The 23,235-nt window shown below is 45.6% G+C and overlaps 1 protein-coding gene across 4 annotated transcripts in view; it reads right to left on the reverse strand.

Annotated features, from left to right (window-relative positions):
* NR4A3 (nuclear receptor subfamily 4 group A member 3) overlaps positions 1 to 20,832 on the reverse strand; it is a 32,805-nt gene extending 11,973 nt beyond the window's left edge. Inside the window, exons 1-7 of one of the 4 annotated variants that reach the window (XM_064506798.1) lie at positions 20,368 to 20,831; positions 17,336 to 17,494; positions 13,643 to 14,529; positions 11,260 to 11,389; positions 10,089 to 10,261; positions 4,519 to 4,718; positions 3,137 to 3,315 (exon numbers count right to left, since the gene is read on the reverse strand). In XM_064506798.1, the coding sequence (XP_064362868.1) occupies positions 3,137 to 3,315; positions 4,519 to 4,718; positions 10,089 to 10,261; positions 11,260 to 11,389; positions 13,643 to 14,527 (1,567 nt within the window). In that variant the 5' untranslated portion in view covers positions 14,528 to 14,529; positions 17,336 to 17,494; positions 20,368 to 20,831. The other 3 variants (XM_064506801.1, XM_064506800.1, XM_064506799.1) reach the window with 3 other exon arrangements.
* Positions 20,833 to 23,235: the final 2,403 nt, after the last annotated feature.

A 23,235-nucleotide genomic window follows, 5' to 3' on the forward strand; every position in this document is an offset into this window, starting at 1 on the left:
TGAAGCAATTTGTGTAAGAGTGAAGAGAATTTTGCTCAATTCAGTATTTTTCTTCTGCAGTGTTTCTAACAAAAGCAAGCAACTAGATTCACAAAACTTTCCTACTCCTTCATATCTTGCAGCCCAGTGTCATGATAAAATTCTCTTCTTGTTGGATTCAGACCAGAAATTGGACCTCAGATGTCTCTCCGGGCACCAGCTTGTCCCCAGATCATCATACATAACAGCTATTCTGTGGCCGATGAAATATGTCAAATGGGCAAAACAGGAAAGACAGTGATGCACAATAGCCACATATCCTATGCTGCTGGGAAAGATCACTCTCTTACTCTGACTCACAAGAAGGATTTGAACCAGGGTTTCCTACCTACCTATTACCCTCAACAGCCCATTACAGGAGAGAAAGACTACCTCCTTTATAGGATAAGGAATGGTGTCTAAGCATCCACCTAAATCTAAGACAAGACTCCAAACAGTTGCTTTAAAATGTCTAACAGATTTCAGAATTCCAAAATTTATCTTCATTATTTTTTTCCCTTTGGTTGGGACTATCCGAAAACCAGCACATGCCTTGTCATACTCAAACCGCAGGGGAAAGACAGGAAGCCATTTCTCAAGGGATGTGATACCGGAGGCACATCTCAAGGCTTTCCTGATTATAAACATTTCCGTATACTATCACTGAGAAATTCTCAAAATAAAAATGAGGAGCATTTTGTGCTGTAATGCTCTCTTAGCCACAATTACCTGATTTCCTCTTTCAAGTTTTTTTGATATTGTTCATCTTTATGCAATATGATCCATTTTCAGGTGGCCAAATTTCTGTCTGAGTCCCTAAGTTAGCTAGGTGGCTTTAGAGATCTGAAACCTATGGATACAAATCACTAGACACAGAAGCTTTGGCCTAATTTCGACAGCGTGCAGGCAGTCCTATGTACTTAAGAGCAAATGAGCAGAGATGTATTAACATCATGAAATGAAAGAATAAAGAAAAAAACTACATTACCATCTCATACAGCCAAAGAAAAGCAAGAAAAGCTTGACAAATACAGTCCTCCCTCCCCCCCAACTGTTAGAGACAGAAATGCTCTCCTAAAGGTAACAGTTACTTTCATTTTTTTTGGAAACTTTGGAAAGACCAGCACAACACAGCAAGCGCCTGAAAGGACTAGTAGTGCTAAAAGGAGGAAATGTGAGGGTCTATTAATTAAAAGATGTTTCTATAAAATATTTTAGGGTAATCTGAGCCAGCCACTGCACAACTTTAACTTTTTATATAAGGGCAGCCAAACAGTGTCTGACTGAACAAAAATTATCATGTTAAAATATGCCACAAATCTGTAAGGAGAAAAAAAATTCTTCACATAGAATAGCTTTTCCTACATTCATCTATACAGTTTGCATGATATCCTGTGCTTCTACCTATATCTCCTCAGTCTCCAGGAAGATAAACAAGGACAAGCTCCATCTACTGCATCTACCTAGATAACATACAGTCAATAACCTAAATCAAGGACAGGTGCTATTTTATATATATATATATATATGTGAACATACATATCTGTTAGCAAATATATATATGGAGAGAAAGCACCTATCCTTGATTTATACGTATATATTTATAACATATATACGTAAGTATGTGTGAGTGCATATATGTGGATGTTTATACGTAGGAGTCAAAAATAACTCAGGAATGCTCTTTCTCACTTTAACGCATCTCTCATTTTGGATTTTTGGGGGTAAAACAAAGCCACTCCACAGAGTTATTCTGGACTTAGGAGTTGTATCAATGAAACTAAAATCTGGCCCTTAAAGCACTCTTTACAAGCACAGAAAAATGAACAAAATTTAACTGAAAATACTTTTCAGTTAGCAAAGTTTTAAAGCTAGAACAAGCACAAACTAACCTTTCGCCCAAATGCAGGAAGGAAGCGTACCATGTAAGATCTGAAGCCAAAATCTTGGCCCCACAAATGTGAGCAGTAATTGGGTATCTGATAGTTTTTATATTTACTATTGAGCTATTTCCCTCAGTGTTTCCCAAGCATCATCTCATTCTAGGTAGAATGAAGACTGCAGCTGGTATTGTTGAGGCTACTGCCTGCAGACTTAAGGATGCCTGAGATGCATGAGGAAATCAATTCCCATCCCAGGGGAGCTTAAGGTGTCCTCAGGAAGGTTCAGCTCAAGGCACGCTGCTGCACTTTTTCACCGCAATGACCCAGCTGTACCCCTCTACATCATCATCTTTTCTGAAATGAGTGTTGGGCTTCCAGGAGAGCTGTCTGCTGCGCTCACTCTTGCCGCATTTCCATGGACACCCTTACTCCCAGCTCTGGCTCTGTGGCTGCTTCAGTCATCCTTGCCTCCTAAATTACCAAAAGCCCAAGGAATGCAGTGTGCACTTCAAGGGGCTTTTGTTGTTTCAGGAATGAGGAAATTACACTTTAAAAAGTTCGACCTCCCCTGTTCTGTACTTACTAGCCAGATTTGGCAGATTCTTACATTAGTTTCCTGCTGTTTGCCCCATTAGGCAGAAAGGGTGAAATGGTCATGTGCACACCCAAAAGTTTTTGTAAAGCTAAATGAAAATTTCATTTTTCTTCCTATTCTCCAATTTCATGTCTCAAAAAAGGAGTAGCATGAAGTATCTGTAGTAGCTTGGGTACCAAAAGCAGCCTGCTGCCCTTGTGAAGCACTCTCTCTGATCGAGCTATCTCGCTGAGAGGCAGGCTATACTAGCTGTATGGTTTCCAGCTCTTGAGCTACCCTGATATTAGTACTTATACACAGAAGACTTATCCCTTGTCATTTGCTTAGGCTTTTCTGTGAATTCAGCAAGCATTTTGAATGCTTTTGTAGGAACTACACAATTTGGTTGGCGGCAGTTTGCTTTTTAGAGACTATTCCAAGAAAAAAAAAGAAACCATGGAGAAGTAGAGAGTTAATTACATTTTAATAGGTGTTTCTGAGGGTCTAATGTTACAGTCCACAATTTCAGTATGGTCATTACAATGCTTAAAAATCATAGTCACTTTACCTGGAATATAGCCAAGCTAACTGAGATTGCTTAAATCTACATTAAAACAGAGCACTAGAATCTGAAGATTTCTTTTATCAAAGGAGCACTTACCTGTAATCATAGTTAGAGCTGATAAACTTGCTAAGGCTGGGATATCAAGGTTAAGGCTCTTTAAGTTTAAGGAAAAGTCTTTAATAGAGTCGAGCCACTCCCCAAATCCACGAAGGCACTGAAGTCTATGAAGCACAAGTCCATTGCAGAATACAAACTTATCCTCAGCAGTATCAGACCTCAAATAAAAATAGTTGAAAAATTATGAATGCATCTTCTACTTTACAGTAAAATGCATAACCAGTACTGAAGTGTCTGTCATTTAAAATCCAATGCATATTATCCTGAGACATATGTGGGCATTCAGGTTTGACAATATGCTTCTCCCTTGGGGCAAAAGTACAACAAACAAGCTTCTATGATTGCCTACTTTGTAGAGTTATAAGCCTGAGGTTATCTGTAGCATGTGGTGTAGACTATCTAATTAGTTAAGATTTTGGTCCTGCCCAAAGGCATAAACAGAGGAGACATTTTACATTAAGTACTGTATGTCTGAATCAAAGGAACACTAAGTGCATGCATTTTGAAATACAAAACTAATAATAACTGGAGAAAGAAGAGATTCTGCAACTCAGCATTTATTTAATCTCATCTGCATTTTTCATATTGTAAAAACTGATAAAGAAAAAACAAAGGAAAATACATACAATAATGCACACCAATGCACAGAACATAATATAGTCGTCTTTGTGAAAAACCTGTGTGAGAGAGATCGCAGCCAAGCTCTCCCCTCCTTCCTCCCCTACTGCAATATCCCTGTAAAAAGCAGCATGCAAATGTCATTTTCAACCTGAGGAAACAAGGGCATAATTCAATCCTCCAGTTTGGAATTTCCCCAGTCTATGAAAGTGTCTTTGGTAAAATGTCTTAACTAGTGCCAGACTGACAAACAGCATCTCACTCTATTAAATGACTTGATATTAAGAAGAAAAACAATCTGAACAAGATTTTAAAGCTTCTTTATCCCTTTCAAAAACAGACTATAAAGATGTGCATGTGCTAAAGGAAAAGAATGGAAAAAGAAAAAGCTGTTATATTAAATGTGCTTTTCTGCAGTTTATACTGATGACTATGAAGCAACCTTGCTGAAATAGTACCTGAGGATCAATTTTGATTAACAGGGAAAAAAACAATGTGGTATATCAAATGAAAAGAACCACATTAGTGAGAACTATGCTCTGTTTTTAAATCCTTTTATTATTTTCTTCTGCAGTGTAACACAAATGAAATACCATATTTTGTGGTTGCAGACTTTGCTGATGTTTCATGGTTTTTTTTCAGAAAAAAACAATGTTCAAAGATACTGCCATATTTACTCCTTAAAAACATTTAGATGGATGACCTTTCACATCAGCTTAAGAGAAAATGAAATAAATAGTTACCTGATGGAGAGTCTTAGTACAAAGAGCTCCAAAAAAGCTGATTCTATGAGTAATGTCTGATCTTCTTTTGGGAGGTCAGTAAATCCAGGGATTCTTTCTGCCCAGCCTCTCGATATGTCAATAGAGGCAGTCAGAAGGTTATAGAACTGCTGGACATGTTCTGCATCTGTGCCTGCAGCAGCCTGGTCAGTGGAACAGTACTAAAAGGAAAGCCACAGAAAGCAGAAAATGTTATATGCACTTTAGGGCATGCTCTGAAACATATACTGTTATCTGCACAGCAACATTTACCTCTGTGGCAAAAGTGGTATTATTTTATATTTATTATATAACCATAATACACAGGGCTAACTCTATCTACCTATTTACCTGCCTACAGACATTTTGCTATTTGGATGCTTATCACCAAATATTTCTGCATGTACAGAAAACCTTCATAAATTATCACATTTCACAACTACCTATATACTATCAATAAATAGAACAGAAATCTGGTGGATAGGGTAATTTCTAAAACAATAGAAGAATACTATTTAGCTTACTACAATTAAACAGTTTTCTCATTGATGAATTTGTCTCAGCATGTCCAAAATGCAGATTTCTTCCAAAATCTCTCAAATTGCATTTTATCTGATAGTGATAGAGATGTGTGAGGTAAATCATCTTTTATCTGACACATGCAGCATCACTTCATTTGAATATAAAATTCGTTCAAAGTAAAACAGCTGCCCCAAACCACCTCTTATCCTTCAAATAGCATTTTAGGTTCTGGAGAACCTATTATGCTGTTGATGTGGCCATAACTCTTCCAGACAACCATTCGACAGCATCAGCTTGCTTAATTTCCCCGTGACCCTCCCTGCTATCTCCTGCTTCCCTGCCAGTAGATCCCTGTCACTGCTGTGACAGTACTGTCTCTCTGGCAGAAAATATAACAGGAACTTTATGACTTTTGCCTGATTCTGTACTTGAAAACTGCTGCTGGTTTTCAGAGCAGGAACTGAACAGTTTGGGATTTACTGTACCAACATCCCTCCCCCCCATCCCCCCCCATCAGGCCTTTTGTGGGTCATTTCTGATAGAGACTTGATACAAATTCTCTCTGGGATGCTCAGCCAAGAAAAGGTTGAGGAGGTCTCCGTAGCTGAAAGTAGCATGCACACCCTTTGAAAAACCTCTCTCTATATGCAGTTAGGGGCTGAGGCCATTAGCCTGAAAGTTTCCTTAGCCACCCAGTCAGGCGTGGAAGCAGAAAGACCACATCTCTTTCAAAATCAATAAGAGCATGCTGGAAGCCTGAGAGGCCCTGCTTACAGGCATGCCACCTCTGCTGCAGATCTCCCCCAGGTTGCTTACTACAGCCCAGGAGTCAGCTTTATGCAGGAAGGAGAGGAGAGAACTGCAAAGAGACCCTCCAGGGTGGATGCCTTATTCATTGCCTGCCACAGCTGGAGCTCGTTGCTGCTGGTGGGTAAGGGATAAAGGAAAGAGTGTCAGAGACACTGACTGATTGCAAAGCCACAGTAAAGCTGTTAGAAATCCTGGAAATCTCTGGCTGTATCTGGGTTGTCAGTGCTAGCCCTGAATGAATGTGTTCTGTTTACCCCAACACTAGCAAAATGAATTTCTTACAGTGAGCTGCTAGCTACCTCCTTTAGTCAGCTAGTGAAACATGTGCAATCCCTCTCATGAAGTTCACGTGGGGACAAATTTTGGTCTAGCTACTCAGAAGGATCCTGTGACAGAGAAGCGCCTGGAGGCAAAAATATAGAAAGGATGAGAAGCAGCAGTAGAAAACGTATATGCTGCATTGTTACATGTTTAGTTCTCCATCTGAATGATGCAGTGGAGTATGCTTGAGCAATATGAAATACTACTCCAGCCACAGGACTGCAACAGGGTGGGAACACCACTGTGACTAGTACACAGAAAAATACTGTATGCTTTTGCAGAGCCCTTGCACGTGCTGGACCCTCTTATAATGAAGCTGTGGAGAAAATAAGACAGTGTCAGTGTGAGGAGATGGGCTTTTCTCACTCATGGCCATCAGCTCCTGAAGACTCTGGGAGATCTGCTTCACTGTGCAGGGGCTGAGCTATAGCTCCATCTTTCTATAAAGGCAAATGGAATAGGCTGATGGGAATTCTTGCCTCATCCACAGGTACTGCTAAGGCAGGGTATATTCTTGATCAGAGGATCAGTGAAAAGGAAGGGAAAGAGAAGAAAAAGAAAAAGATAAAATTCTAAATTCATCGGAGGTGTAGCTCATTCACAAGTCAGCGTAATTATGCCAGATTAATTTGTTCCCAGTATTTAAAAAAAAAATCCTGTGGCAACAGTAATACAAAATTTTAACATTTTCTAACAAAGCTGAATGCTGCATTCTATTACATGACTGTGAATGCTACAGTAAGTATAAGCCATGTGGGACATTCAATTAAATTGGATGCATCTGAAAAAAAAATGTATCCTGTATTTGTTGTTTTGTTTAGCCCATGAGAGTATTTTTGACAGAAGGGTAAAAATTATACATAATTAAGAATTTTTGTAACTGCTGTGATATGTCACTGCTTGCTAGAAAAAGTTAGCTACAAAGTTAGTACAAAGAGCAGCCGAAATGTTTACTTGTAACAGACTTAAAAGTATGTAAGCAGCCATAAGTAGTGTGTATGGCTTATGCACAAAATCAGTGATTTTTTTCATGATTATTCCATTAAGAACTGATATTTGACCTGACTTCTGAACTAGACATCTGGTAAGTCTTGGTCAAGAGGCCGCAGTATGGGAGGGCTCCATGCTGCATTTCTTAACCTGTCCATGCAAACTGCAGGCACTCTGGGAGAAAGCCAGAAGACAAAGCTCTCATTTGTTCCCTTGCTCAGAGCTCCTTTAGGAATTAAAGGATGGCCAGCTTTTTCTCAGGGAGGAGTTCCATGTGTAGGAAGCAACATTAATTTATATGGTATATTTAAAGAACTTATAAGAGCCTGATGTTGGGGAGATAGTACAATCTCGCTCCACCCTTGCCTGCTTTTATCAGTCCTTCATAAAATGCAATAGCTGCAGAAGCATAAAAATAACTTCTCTGCAGTCTTAGAGGAGAAACTATGCTTGTTTTTCAATGCATCTGCCCTTCCTGTGTCAGAAACCCTGATACTTGCTTATTTTCTGGCTTGGGGGCTGCAGGAAGAAGGCAGATTATTACCTAAATGCTGCACTCTCCCTCCAAAAGGCAACATTTCTATTTAAGTTGGTGGCTATTCCGCCTGAATAAGGACTGCGAGATACAAAGTCTGGTTCTCATCTCACTTCGTTCAAAGTCTAAATGCATGAAATTGTACCAGTGAAACAGCTGTGAGACCTGACTATGGCCCTTGGCCTTTAAAGAGTTCATAAACCAAATTCTCTTCCTAGTGGTTTTTGAAACCAAATACCTAAATATAGCATTGCTGTGGACTGGTAAATTAAAACCAATGCTTAAAGGAAGAGTAGCTATGTTCTGAACAGAGCCAATTCCACTGTGTTTTGTTTTAAAATTCTGAGGATATGCAATTTATTTTAGGATTTCTTTGGGTAGGTCATTGGGGTTTTTTGGCGGGAATGAGTATACATTCTGAAACTCTTATCGGTATTTTTACGAAGGTCAGGAAAACATTACAAGGTATAAACATGAAGACCTTTCCAAACACTACGGTCCTGACTACAAAGCCAGGTTCCCAGATCTACTGATCTGTACTGCATTGCAGGGTCACAGCCGATCCGAATGTACCTTTCTTTAGTCTTTACAGGTAATAGGATTCTTCAAACTGATTTTAGCATTAGAATGCATTTGCTCTATGTTTCATTTCGTTAATATCAGTTTTTATACATTATTTATTCCTGATCTCCCTGAACTTTTTAAAATATGCATAAGATTCATTAAAAAGCTAGCAATCTATTAATTTATTTTAGTATATTTTTGTATTTTCAGTACTGCTGAGCCTAACAGACTATTATATCTTTTATTCTAAAAAAACCCAACCAAACAAAAAAACATGTTAAGATGTCCCAACAGCCAATCATACATAATCTTTTAAATACCAAGTCTAAATTAATTTATCATCAATCATATGCTTCCTGTAATGTTCCACAGAACTGTTAACTACTTAGATCTACAGGCTGTTTTCTTAAGAGAAATAATTACTGTAGGATGAAGAAAAAAGTCACATAAAAATACATAGTTTTCATTCATTTTTTTTTTGTAAATGTCAAAGAGCTCTACATCTATACATATACATAAATACATATGGTTTGATACTGCTTTCATGCACTGGGCTATTATACTCAAGTAATTCTGTGGCATGCAGTAGATTTCTGCCAAAGAGTACAGTTAGTCACATACCTAGGTATTTGCAGAATGACCCCCTGAGACATTTTGTTAAGTAAAAATACATGTAAATATGCCTAATGCATTTTCCCCCTAAAAGGCTGTCAGGTAGTAATCAATTAGATTCTTAGAAATAACTCCTAAAACTGTATGATTGTATACTTACAGATGCGCTTGAAGAAAAGATATTACAGCATGCTTATAATTGCTAAGTGATATATGTAAATATATTTTAAAATAGAACTGTATCATTTTTATATAATTATAATAAAATAGGTTTCATTATTTAATATTACTTAGGAACAGGTGATAAACTGCACATATAGATGTAATCATTTTTCATGAAGAGCAAGTAATCTGATCATGTTTTTCCTTAGCTTGTTTTTTCTTCTCATATATCAATCTATCTAAAATATATATTTAACAAGCCATTTCAGCATTGTATTTTAATAACTACGGAACAGTCTTATAAATTTGCAAAATAGTCCATCAGTATTTAACTGATGAATATACTGCATTAAAGGAAAAGAGTACAAAGATATATAATCTCTGATAAAGCTTTGCTGATTTAATTTTTTAGAATTTCGACTTAAAGATTTGTTTCACAAATGTGAATGATACTTGAGAAATATCCATGCTGGGGTATCCAAAGCCAGACTTTATTCCCATTTTAAATAATGGTAAAATTCCCACTGATTTCAACAGAAATGAGTTCTAGACAGCCAGTTTGCTTGAATGACCCAGTATTACTTCACACAACCCTTATATTTGTATACTAGAAAAGTGCTATTATATTTTAGCCTTTACAAACTGGAAATTGAGATACCGGACAAATGGGTCCCACTCCTGAGTTTGGTGGATTAATGAATTGTATTGTAATTGATAGTGTTTTGGGTAAAGCCTCTTGCAAGAAAAGTGCTGTATTTATCCACACATTCTTGCATTCACTCGTCCATGAAATATACTGTGGTTAAACATAGCTTTCAGACGCTCACAATCAATAGTCACTAATGTTACTTTCGAGTGTACCTCCTTCCAGTCATTGTCCACCTATTACGAACAGACATAGCTGGCTGGATAGATTTCTACTCTCATCCGAATTTTATATTTATTTTCATTTTAGCAAACTAGCTGTTAAATGGAAATGCAGCTCACGAATCATCTCTATGCAGAAAACAAAGAGAGAAAGAGAAGTGAGACATACTCTTGAGTAGTCAAGCTCCCTGGGAGTGGAGTCAGTTAAAGCTCGTACGAGGGCGTTCATCATGCTGATGGGAGGAGAAGGCGGTGAGGGCTGCGAGGGTTCCTGCTGCAAGGGGCTCTTTGGTTTGGAAGGCAGTCGACCTCTTCTCCCTTTCAGGCTATCAGTACGGACAACTAAGTAAAAAAGAAGGGAGTCAGTTGCAAAGACATCAGCAAACTGAAGAGCAGAATGAACACCTGCTTTTCTTCTGATGGCCAGCGCAGGGAAAAAAAAAAAAAAAAAAAAAAAAAAAAAGAGAGAATTCAATTTAAATGCATGCTATTGGTGCCTGTATATGCAAAAAAATACAAATGATACCAAAATTACACCAGCCTTATGATGATAAGCAGCAATGTAACTGCTTTCTTAAAACCCAGCTGTGTTCCTAGTGCTCCTGCTTTGTTTTCAGCAAATGCCTGTGTGCCTGTATATACGTGCATGCACACGTGCACACAGACGCTCTACTGATGAAAGAAAACTGAGTGTGAAACACAAATCTTAATGTTAATACTACTCATACACATTTTATATGGAAGAATCATTCATTCAAAGTAATTCTAGCTTTCTTAGAGCATTTGAAAAATATGGTCACACTATATAGGTCATATTATCCATGCTAGTAGTTGCAATGGGACTACTCAGACAATGTTACTCACACATATAAGCATTTGCAGAATTGGGACCAATGAGTTCATCCTGTTTTGATTTAATTTAGTTGCAAACTTACAGTCAGCTTATAGGAATAAGACAAGATCCTATGTAAAAATGCATGCAAAACAATGAAATGCAGCCCCCTCTGAGATAATACATGGTAGCAAACAGCATTATGGAACACTGTGCAAAGTTAGTAAAGGAGGTATTTTGGCCAGCATCAAATTATCCTCCTGTGGCCTTGATGTTCTTGAACTCTGGGATCCCAGAAAGTCTAAATATGATAACCCTACTGCCTGGATGAAAAGAAAAAGTTTAATACGTTATTACACAAACTCACATTTTTTGGGGGATGAATAAGTTACAAATTCCATTGCTGTCAAATTCATCATAAAGACATCCATATCTGCATACAGCCATATATTCATTAAATGTAATACTGTAATACTGTGGTTGGAATAATAATAGAAATAGTCCTTACCTTCTTTAACCATGCCGACACTGAGACACTTCTGAAATCGGCAGTACTGGCATCTGTTACGACGTCTCTTGTCCACTGGACAGTTTTTATTTGCCAGACAAACATATTTTGCATTTTTCTGAACTGTTCTCTGAAAAAATGTCACACAAAAATAGTAAACTGATAGTTTCTCGAACAACTTAGAACCTGACAAAATGTATTTTAATTACAACATGAAAAGCGACAGTGCAATTCATATAATTAGATAAAATTAATTTCCTAACACACTAGCCTGCAGGAAAAACAATTTTATTAGTATTAGCTGCTGACAATGAAAATCATCTAGGATTGTTCTGAAGCAAGTCTCTGGAGACAGGCAACTTTGAATGATAAAATCATATCTGAAATTACCAGGTCATCGCATCTACCTTTGGGGATTAGATTATCTCCGCTTTTAATATCCCTTTGGGAACAATTTTCTACTTGGTTCATTCCCTTGATTATTGCTGACCTTATTAAAACAAAATCAAAATGATCTGTGATGTACTTCTCTTGCTATCACTATTGTTAGTCAAATACCACAGTATTTGGTTTGGTTAGCTACTAAAATCATCAGGGAAGAATAGAAAAGTACCAGAAACCCTACCAATGGTATTAATTAAATATTCTGGGAAAACTAACCTGACTTGGGGGAAAAAAAATAGATGGAATTACACTGTAGTTATATACATTTAAGGACAATACAGTCAATTTAAAATTTGTAAAAAACTGGTAAGCCTTGAAAAAAACATAATAGAAATTAGTGCAAAAATATTATATGTTTTTGTACTTAAAATGAAAGACACATCAATAGATAACTTAGCACAAAAAGCTTAATAGCAAAGCCATGATAGCAAGAACAAATCTATGAGTTTGACATTTGGTATTAAATCTCTCACCACAATTCAATTCATGGAAAAATGTTATTTCATAATTTGTGTTCCTTTTTAAATAAGACAGCTTCAAGGTAATAAGTACAAGAGACACAACAAACACCATTCATTGTTTTTTAAAACTGAAAATTGTACATTTCACTTGAAAAAATAATTCTGCAGAATAAGCTCTAGATCCTGCTCCCAATCTAAATTAATAATATATGCTATTGATTTCCATCGGCTCAGGATTGGGCCTATAATAGCTGCTATTTCCAGCTTGTTTCTGTCCCATTTTCTAATTATATTTAAACAAGAAATGAGTTTTACAGGAGAATTTTTTATTTTACCATGTTGTAAAAGGATTGTTACTAAGTAATGTTAGCAGTTCTATGTGCAATTAAAAAAAATGTTATAAACCCTTCCTCATACAAGTATTTTTGAACTATTTTTGTTCCCATCACACTTGGGAATTCTTTTATCAAAACAGCAGCATGCCTACTAGCCCTGCAGAAAGAAATTTATCACATCAAATCCAAATTTACCAAATTTAGTTTTTTGCTTAAGCTATTTCTGAAAAAAATACTGAAATCTAAACTAAATCTGTTGAAAGAAAATGATCAAGCACCCAAATCTAAAAGCAAAAAGCAAGTACTCAAATCTTAAAAATATAAGCACAAAGTTTCCTCTAAGAAACTGCTTTATGTAAATTATCAGTGTTACCCTTCAGCTTCAAAATCTTCTAACTTGCAAAGCTAACATGGAGGCACTAAACATGACTTAGTTACTGCTCTGCTCAGGACCTTCAACTGAGGAGAACTCACTTGTTTCCTAAACTGAAGAGCTATAATGAAACAACAACCACATAAAATTATAAATATTTGGATTTATTTAATGCATTAAACCAGTCTCCTCCTTGTGTTGTATTTATAGCCCTCCTCTCTTGGATCTTCCTCAGTGCAACAAATGGCACCATTACCAGCAGCTAAAATATTAAACAGCCTTTAAGATGTCTGCATTTCTTATGTCATTTAAAACAAGGTTTAATTTAGGTTAGTGACTGAATAAAATCCAGCTTGTCAAAAGGATAGATTTATTCCAGATGAATTTAGCTACAGAATAAATCTAGTTAACAGCTTAGGTGGATATATTCCTAGAGACATCTCTGCAGCAGGTGACCTGAGCTCCATTAAGCGATACTATTAGAGCACAGACTTGGTTAACACAGTTTAGCACCACGGATGTTTCTCAGCTCAGACTCTGGCTGATCATTTCATCCTATGGAGGGCTTTATTTTGGAGGGCCTTGTAAACACATTTACCCTGCCCCACTGAACGTCACAGCTGGTGGCTCTGCGCCCTTGGGGCTGCGCTGCCCTGTGCCAGCACTGCCACAGCCATGAGCAAGCAGTGATTTGGTGGAGGCAGGTGTGGAGGGAGGGAAGTGGGAAGAGGACCAAAACGCATGCACAGGTGTGCATGCCAAGCTCTCACCTTGAAAAAGCCCTTGCAGCCCTCGCACGTTCGTACGCCGTAGTGCTGGCAAGCAGCGTTATCCCCACAGACAGCACAAGTGCCCTCCCCAGATGAGGAGCTCCTGCTGGGTGGGGATGGGAGGCCGCTGCTGCCACTGCTGCTCTCACCCATGAGGCCAGAGGTTGCTGCGTTGAGGCCAAGTGGCGAGAAGGCTAGTGTGGCTGGTCTTTTGGCCAGGGGAAGTCCATAGGAATGGCTCTCCATGGTGGCCTGGCTCGCCGTGGGTCTGTCAGGTCCCAGAGGCAGGCTCAAGGAGGCAGGGTCATAGCACATGTGGGTGCCCGCTGCTGGCGTGTGGGGGGGCGAGTGCTTGAAGTGGAAGAGGGGGAAGCGTGGAGGCACAGTCTTCATGGGGACAGCATCCATGAGGTGGCCGGGAGGAAGGCAGGTCTGTGTGGGTGGCAGCGGGGGCTCATCCCACAGGCTCTGGTGAGAGGGGAAGCCAGGCGTGGTGGGCGTTGAGGGCGGAGATTGCTTGAAGTACATGGATGTGCTGGGCATTCCCTCGTCTGTGGATGGCGGCAATGACTGTTGGTAGGAAGAGAGCCGTGTGTCTTCCATCTTAATGAGGGGCCTCTGACTGGAGGAGGAGGCAGATTGCATTTGGTAGAGGCAGGAAGGCTTGAGCTCATAGCTGCTGGAGTAACCCTCCATGAAGGTGCTGAAGCTGGGAAGGGAGGTGGTGGCGGTGGCAGTGATCTCTGTGCTACTCAGGTCCATGGTCAGCTTGGTGTAGTCAGGATTCATGATCTCTGAGCTGTACTCCGAGCCATACGCGTAGGTCTGAGCTGCATAATTTGAACCAGGTGGTGAAGGACTATACTGCGCTTGCACACAGGGCATATCTGCAAGGGCAAAGGGGGGTGTTAACAACAAGCCTGGCACTCAGAGGCGGCACTTCAGACCTTTGCTAACGTCTTCCTTAGGAGCTTACCCACATTCCACAGAGCTCAGTTAGACACCGAACTCCCGTGCTCGCTGGGACATGGGAAATATAAATTAGCTTTGAGTCCTTGTCTTTCAGTAAAAAATACGTACTAGGATCGACTAAATATTAGGCATTAGGCATCCTGCTCTCATTTAGTCACTGGAGCAACTCAGATTTATACTAGTGTCAGTGAGAGTATAACTCATCTCAAAACACCTTAGATCTGCTGCTTAATATATACAGGTGTCAATGAGAATTAAATAAGTATAATGAAAACAGTTTATGACTCTAAATCTATCTCTGTATGTGCGCAACTGTGCCATAAAATTTTCATGAAGGGTAAACTAGATTATCAAATGCGTAATATTAGAAATTACATTTATTAAAGTAACAGAAGCTACAGTGTATGTCGGGTCAGAGAAACAACTCAAGTCACAGTGTTTTCTACTTAGGACTTGCAAACATCAATTTTGCTTACTCAGCTGTGAGGCTTCAAAGAATATTTCTGGTCAGATAATAATTCTAGGTTGGTGTCTAACTAGTTTTAAGGCTTATGTGTGGTATAACATTCTCCTAAAGAAGTGGGTGGTACAGTGTATCCCCAAATTTTCAAAAATGTAAGGGAAAAAGTATGTGGTATTTCTGTTTCTGTTTTTATAAGAAAGGAGGGTTTAGGCTGACAATATAATTGCTTTTTTCCATTAGTCATAAAAGTTAATGTGGTTCACTGATAGCTGGAATGGTTGTAGCAACACAGTCACTGCCTATAAAGATTTGTGTTTTTCTTTCGCATTTCCTACTATTCTGCTTTCCTTTGCTGCTCGCAAGAAATAATGGACCCAATTCTGCAATCCATTTGAGGTTTGCTTGATTAACCTCTGTTAGATTCTAGCTCAGTATTTGCAACCAAAACTAAAAGCGCATGATGAGTTGCAGTGCCACAGCATAGGAATAAAATGCATTTTTTCATCAGTTAGTATAAATTCTCTTATCAAGAGAACAGAAAATAAAGTAATCTTATCACCCGTGGAGAAAATGTATATCAAAATTAAGTGCTGTTTATCTCTTCCTAATTGTGGTAATTTATATTCCAAAGGCACTTGTTAAACAATCCACATAAAAAACTGCATTAAAAATACGGGTTTTCTCTCAGTAATTTAAGAACCACCTTCACTTTTAAAGTATTAATTTGAATCTATCATGCAAGAATCCAAATAGTTTAGATATGTTTGTCGGCAAAGCAGGCAGGAAAAGATTAAAAGTTGATTTAACACAAACTAAGAACCACATTTCAATTATCGTGCCATCACAAACCCTTCAGATCTTTCTCCTTATCAAGAAAATATTAAAAAGTGAGAGAAATTTAGTGCTATTATTTTCCAGAATCGCTAAGACCTTTCTGCGTGTAAATCCAAATACTTAGATAAAAAACATAGCAGGACTACACTTTCAGAAACTTCACCTCCCAATCTTATTTATATATTTTCTATTATTCTCCTTTTTACTGTCAATTTCTGTACATGCTATTCAATGTACATAGATGTCATGCCAGTTCCTATTACTATCATGCACCAGTTTAAGGACTGTCTGTTAAAGCATGCTGATCAGTGCTTAATCAAATCAAAAGGGAAAGAAATTTCTTTTATGCACCTCCACTGAGAACTGACTGAGAAACGCAACTGAACGAGCAGGCAGATAATGCCACAAATGGACTTGTTCATACACACTCCTGTGAAGGAAAAAAAGGCTTTTTGCTTGCTCTGAAAATGAGCAGGAGTTCAGGAGAACAGATCTCTACCTTCCCCCCCCCCGCCCCCCAAACAGGGTGCGCTTGTGAGCATAACGGGGCTATGTTACTGAATTCCGTTCTAAGCGGCGTAAGAAGCAGAGGTCTAAAATAAGTCCGACCTGAGGAAAGAAAAAATATCCCTGCCGTACGGATCTGTTGCGATCTGGAGGACTCCTCCTACTTCGCGCTTTGCTAGCGCGTTCGACGGGCCGGTTCTAACCCCTACTTTTCCACTTAGGGCACCGATATTAATTACCCTGAAAAGTAAATACCTGAGACTCTTTTTTTCTTTCTTTACCAACAATATTTGAAAAAACACGGCAGGCACATTGAGAAGCCGTATGTCATCACAACCAAAATGAATGAGTAAAAAATCAGGGGAGGAACATTCAGAGCTATTATCCCTTCTGAACTCTTTGCACGAGCTTGACATAAAGGATGCACAGTTTAACAGGAAGCAAGCAATGTTCTTCATAAACACATTAACATCCCATCCACTTGCTTGCAATTTGCTCCTTAAATGTTTACGCGCATCTTTGGTTTGGAACTTTCAGTTCCCGTGTATCCAGTGATGATAAGGCTAGAAGTGGTATTAACGCAGGCGTTTTCAATAGCACGAGGTCCAGATCCTTTTCGGATGTGAACTCTCCGCCGTGCCCTTAAAGTCAAGCGGGATGGCAGGGACCAAAGGCGGCCACGGGAGGTGGGCAACTGGGAGACAATTGCAAGCATTTGCAAGAGGCGGAGGTCGCGGCAAGGCGAGCCCTTTGCCGCCCCATCTGCGTGAGTCTCCTGCTCCTTCTCTCCCGGGAGGGAGACGCCGAGCAGGCTCAGCCGTGCGGCCCCCAGAAGCGGCCCCCGCGGCGGCGGGGGCGGCGCGGGGCGAGCGGGAGCGGGGCGCGGGGCGGTGCGACGCGGCGGGGCAGGGCCTTACCTGGAGGGTATCTTGCTCGCTGAATGGTGGGGCTGGGTGTCCGGCCGGAGGAGGCGGCAGCGGGAGGCGCAGGCGGCGGGGTCCGTGCCGGCCGGGAGCTGTCTGCGGCGCCGGGGTGGGAGCCTGGCCTCGGCGGCAGGCGCTCTTCCGACCCGGGCTCTGGCGCGCAGCGGGAGAAGGAAGGGTACAGTCAGGGGAGAGCCGGTGGCCGCCCGGGCGCCGGGCGCAGCACCCGCCGGCGGCGGCGCGCGCGGGGGCGGCGGGCAGCGGGGAGCCAGCGCCGCACCGAAGCGGGGCTGGGGGAGGAAATGTGTCCCCGCTCCCTCTCCGCCCGGCAGAGTGCTTCGGGGCACAGGGGGAGCAGCGCGGCGGTGGCAGTCCCTCCTCCCCCCTTGTCGCTCAGCAAGCCCCCACCTTGCTCCGAGGGAGAAGAGAGAGGCTAGTTGGGAAGCGCGTTTTCCGTCAGCCCCGCTCGCTCTCTCCCTCACCACACAAAAGGAAGAAGGCACCGGGCTGGAAAAAAAAGGACAGGGGAAGCGGAGGTGCCGTGTTCTCGCTTGCTTGTTTGTTTTTCTGGTAAGGAGCGGGGGTTAGCGGGAAGGCAGGGAGAGAGCCGACTCGGGGCAGAGGTGACTCCAACAAGCGGGACAGCATCTCCCCGAAGATGCCCGCGCATCCATTAATGCGGCGCGTTCCTTGGCAGCGTGGCCGCCCGCGGAGCAGGAAGTTTCTTTTTCGGCTGGGGGGGGGGGGGGGGGGCCTCAGAAGCAGGCTGGAAGTTTTTATGCAAGGTAGCGACCGGCCGGGGGGACGAGACTTGAGGGGTTTCCTACCAATGCGGCCAGGCTCCGGCGTTTGCAGCCCTGCCGCCTCGGGGCGGCGCGGCCCGGCTGCGGGGCTCGGCCCCAGACGCAGGGCAACTGTGCCCCCCGCACCGCTCGGCGGCGGGGCGCCTCGCCGCCCTAAACGCAGGCGAGGCGGGAGGGAGCGCGGGCCCGCCGCGCCCCGCTGCCCGCCGCGCTCCGGGCCCCCCATCCCACGGAAGGGGTCTGTTGCAGCCCCGGGCCGCCGGGGCTCCCGGGACGGCCGGGGCTCCCGGGGCCGCCGCGCGCTCGCCCCCCTCGGACGGCACGGAGCGGCGGGGCTGCGCCGGCAGCGTGCCCCGGGAGCTCCCCTCGGGGAGCGTCAAGAGCTCCCTCACCCGCTCCTGCGCTCTCCGTCTGCCCCTTGCCCCTTGGCTCCTAATCCCTCCCCGGCTTCGGGGATGTTCGCTGATTATTAGCTCATCTCTTTCTCTCCCGCTGGTTTTGTTCCCTCCCTGCTCTCGGGCCAAGCTTCTGCGAGGCTGCTTCTCACACTGCTCTGAGCGCCCTAGGGCTCCTCTCCTCCCCCTGAGCCGGCGGTTACCTAGAGACATTCACTGCGCTTTTAAACATGCAACACCCCTCCGGACTGCAGACGCCTGAGCCAGAAGCACAGAGCCTTAAGGGCTGTAAATTAGGAGGAAATAACTACCCTTGTCAAAGCTCTTTTCTTCCTCCGTGCACTTTACATTCAGCCCCGAGTGACACCCCTCCCCACCCTGTAATATGAGGAGGAAACCGTGAAATACTCCATTGTGATTGTGACTTCTTCAGTTGAGTTTCGAAACCTTCATTTACCCGGGAGGGACCGCGAAAGGGGAAGCTCCATTCAATTAAAAGTTTCAAGCTATATTTCCACCGCTGACTAGCTCGCGATTTTGGGGAACGCTCCGAGCCACAGGACCGCTCCAACAAATATTCAGGAGCTGGGACGAGTTTCACCTCCGAAGAAACCGTCTGGTCTGCTTCAGTCCATTGTTTTAATGGGGCCTGATTCCAACATACAACAGTCTCCACGGGGGAGAGAAAAATAGGGCGAAGAATGTAATCAAGTGAAGTGGGTTGGATAAAAGTTAGCGATTCATTCCTAAACTCTTTTTTTCTGGAAAAAAACATCCAATCCCGACGCACCAAATCCCCGACAGAAAACAGCATTTTCCGCCTTCTCTTTGGGAAATTTTCTCGCGTGAAATCCATCGTTTCAAAAATGCAAGTTAAAAAATAGCGTTATTAGGTAGCGTTACGAAGGTGATCCACACCTCCGCCTTAGACCTCTGCCTAAGACCTGTCGCAATAATGCAGTCGCGATAACCGCCCCCAATACAACACAACCGAGTGCCTGTGCCTTATCGATTCTTTCCAAGAGCGAAACTTCTTTCCCAGCCATTAAGACAATAATGTAAGCGAGACGTTTATACAGCGAGTCAGGCAGACAGTGCAGTTAAGCCTCTCTGTACTGTAACACACGTGCTGGGTCACTACAGCCTATGATTACAGTTTCTGACCTCCAAAGGGAAAAGTGCAAATTTCTTAGGAACAGATGCCAGGCAGACGTGCCTAGCAAAGATCCCGTCTCATTTCAATACAATATGCCACATTCCAACAATTACCTCCTTAGCAAGCTCTCCAGGCTTCCTACGGTCTGTTCTCTCCTAAAGAGAGATTAGATCAACCTGCCCCGCCGTCCCTATTAGACAGCTCTAACTTGTGCAAACAAAACCACCTATTTTCCAAGCACAGTTAAAGGAAGAAGACAAATTGCTGCCATTCATCACAAGCGCTGTAAACTCCCCGCCGCCGCCGGCAGCATCATTTCCATGACAACAACTAGCAGAAATACCTTAATACCGGCTGGGGCTTTATTCCACAAACCCAGCTCTCTCGGCTGTGAGGAGCGGCGGCGGTGGTCGTGCTACGCGCATGGGAGGGGGCAGAGCTGGAAGGGAGGCTCGAATACCGAGCAGCAAATGATCATCCACACGGGAGAAAAAGAGAGGCAAAGTTTCAGCTAGAGCCGCGGCACCTCGGATGAGCCACTCCGAGGAGAACCTTCTTCACACAGCATCTACCCAAGCGACACAACTTCTACCAAGTCCAAGCACATCACATTCTCTCCCTCTCTCCCTCTCTCCCTCTCTCTCTCTCTCTCTCTCTCGTTCATATACATACTTGATTGCTGTGGAGGTTCCGTCTTTACATCTAGTTTGTAAATGCCTGCTCCCTTAAATGTGCATGTAGGCGCTGTCCAGCGGCAAAATTGTAAAAAGAAAACCCCAGAGGTTCTTGGCGGCTGCAAATCTGGAGGATGCGTTATCCCGAGTCATGGAAAAGGATGGCAAAGGCTTGAGAAAGCGGGAGCCCGTTCCCGCTGCTGCTCCTGAGTATCGCGAGCGAGGCGGCGAGGAGCCGCCGCCGCTGCAACGTGCCTTTGTGTGCGCGGCCGCGCAGAGAGCCCGGTCCCCGGGTCCCCGTGTGCCCGTGCGAGCGCGTGTGCTCCGCGGCGCCGCCAGAGAGGAAGGAGCCTCCTCTCCGCGCTGCTCTCCCGCTCCCTCGCTCTGAACGTCATTTATGCGAGAGGAGCCCTAGCGGCCTCTCCATAGAGCGGCTGGAATGCGAAACGTCAATAGTGACGCCATGGGAGCCTGACGCTACTGACCCCCCCCCCCCGCCCCAGTGTGCGCGGCGCTCCCGCCGCACCGCGCCGCGCAGCAGCGCGCGGGCGAGCCGACCGACCCGCGCAGCACCGCCGCCGGGAGCGGAGCGAGACGGCCGTCCGGCGGCCGCGGGAGCCTGGCGAGTTACTCCCAGGCAGACTAACAAAAAATAATAAGTAGAGCGATCGCGTTGCCATGTCGGTTTGCAACCGCGGCGACACTTTACTGGCCTGGCTCGAGGGGAAAAGAGCTGTGGCTGGCCAATCAGTGGCGTTTTCAGGAGGAATTATTAAAGGTTCTTTCCTTTTTATTTTCTTTTTCAACTTTTCAGTGCGCAGTAGCAAAAGGCAGGTTGTGGGAGGCCGGGCTGTGAGCGGGCGTCTGGGAGAGCTGCTCTGAGGAACTCCCGGTTCCGGGTGTCTGCCTGGGACATCCGAGTCTGCGGCACTTGAGCCCTCAGCTGCCTCAGCGTGCAGCAAGTGACCGCCGCTTTGCTCGCTGTTGTGTTTACTTCCGTTGTTTGCAGTAGGGGCGTTTGCTATCGCTGCTGTTACTACATTGTGCTTGTGGGGAGCACCGTTCGCACGGATCGAAGCGGATTCACCACGAGCCGCGTGCGCACACAGCAACGCGGAGGAGCCCTGGCCGCTGACGCACGGCCGGGGAATGGACAGCGCTGGCACTTTCGCTTTGTGGAGCCTCGCTCCACGGCCCCGCCACGGCAGCGCTGCCAGCCTCGCACCGGGGCGAGGAGCCGCCGACGGGCGGAGGGGCTCGGGACTGCCCCGGGCGCCGACGGGCTCAGCGACTCGGCGGGGCAAAGCGGTGCGGGCGGAGCGCTACGGCCCCCACCGCCCCGCCGAGCGCGGCTCACGCCGGTCACTCGCAGGCACTCCACCGCGGCCGCGCGAGCCCCCGCTCCCCCCTCCCGGCTGCCGCCGCTGCCGCGGCCGGGCCCGAGGCGGCCGGGCCTCCCGGGGTACCCGGCCCCGCCAGGCCCACGGCTCCATCCGCCTCTCCCCGCCCGGCCACCGCCGGCCCCTCGCCGAGCTACGTCACGGCGGAACGCCGGCCTCGTGCCGCCGCGGCCAATCCACGCACAGGACGCGCCGGGCCCCGGGCCAGGGGGCGGGGCCCGACGGGCTGACGCACGACAGGCGCGTAATTGACGCAAGCGGCATTGCTAAATTTAGCCGCTGGCCCTGCGCGAGGCGATGGGGATCGCGCGGGGGAGGGGGCGGAGCTGCAGCCGCAGCCCATTGAGCGGCGGCGGCGGGGCGGGGCGGGCACGCGGGGCTATTTTTGGGCCCCCTGATTGTGATCCGGCCAAACCAAATATAGACGCGGGCGGGTATTTATAGCACCCGCGAGTCCCATTGTCACGGGGCCGCGCCCCCGGCCGCGCGCCGCTTCCTCTGCGCGGGGGGCGGAGCGCCGCGCACCGCCGCGCCGCGGGGAGCGGGGGGGGGGCCTGCCTGCAGGCCGGCCCGGCCCGGCCCGGCCCGGCCCGGCCCGCAGTGCCGTCCGCTCCCCGGCTGCAGCCGCGGCCGCTCCGGTGCTGCCTGCGCGCCGCCCTGTTCCTCTCCTCCTCTCGCCGCACCGGTGTTACCTGCCGGAGCGGAGCGGAGCCGCCGCGGAGAGGGGCAGCGGCCCCCGGCTGCTGGTGCCCGCGCCCCCCGCCTTCCCCACCGCGCAGCCCGCCGCGGGGTGATTCCCTCGCTCGGGAATGTGCCGCCTTTTCCCCTTTCCCTGCAAACCACTCGGCATTCCTGAGCGGCGGCCAAACGCCCGCTCGCCCGAGTGGGAGAGGGGGCGAGCGGGCTGGGACGCGCCCCCCCCCCCCCCTCCCCGGCCAGGGACACGCGTGGGAGCACGGGGTGTTTCCGCGGCGGGGATACCCCCTGCCTGACGTCACGGAGCGGAGCAGGGGCGGCGGCGGGCGCGCATAGCGCAGCGGTGACCTCATGGCAGCAGCGGCGGCTGGCTGGGAGTCCCCCCCCGGCTGTTGAGTAAGCGCCGGGAGAAGTGAAAATGCCATGACGGGCCGGTGCGCTCGTCCCCGGCGGTGACACGCCGCGCGGAGGGAGATTCCCTTTGATGCCGCTCCCGCCGTGGGCGGCTCAGGGCAGAGGCGCAGGGCAACACTTTCCGCCCGCCGCTCACCCCGGGAACCGGCCCTGATAAAAATACTCCGCTTTCCATGCTGTCATTTCTTCTTTTCATCGCTGCGTGTCTGCTGGGAAAGGGGCTGAGGAGCACGGCCGGCGCCCGGGCAGCCCCGCACCCACCGGCCCCGGCCCGCCCGCGGCTCGCCCCCTCGGGGAAGTACCCCCGAGGTATTAAGTAACACCAGCAACCCATACTCACAGGCCTGCACCGACTG

The sequence above is a fragment of the Dromaius novaehollandiae genome, chromosome 2 (genome assembly GCF_036370855.1).
Source record: "Dromaius novaehollandiae isolate bDroNov1 chromosome 2, bDroNov1.hap1, whole genome shotgun sequence".
In the NCBI taxonomy this organism is placed as follows: domain Eukaryota; kingdom Metazoa; phylum Chordata; class Aves; order Casuariiformes; family Dromaiidae; genus Dromaius; species Dromaius novaehollandiae.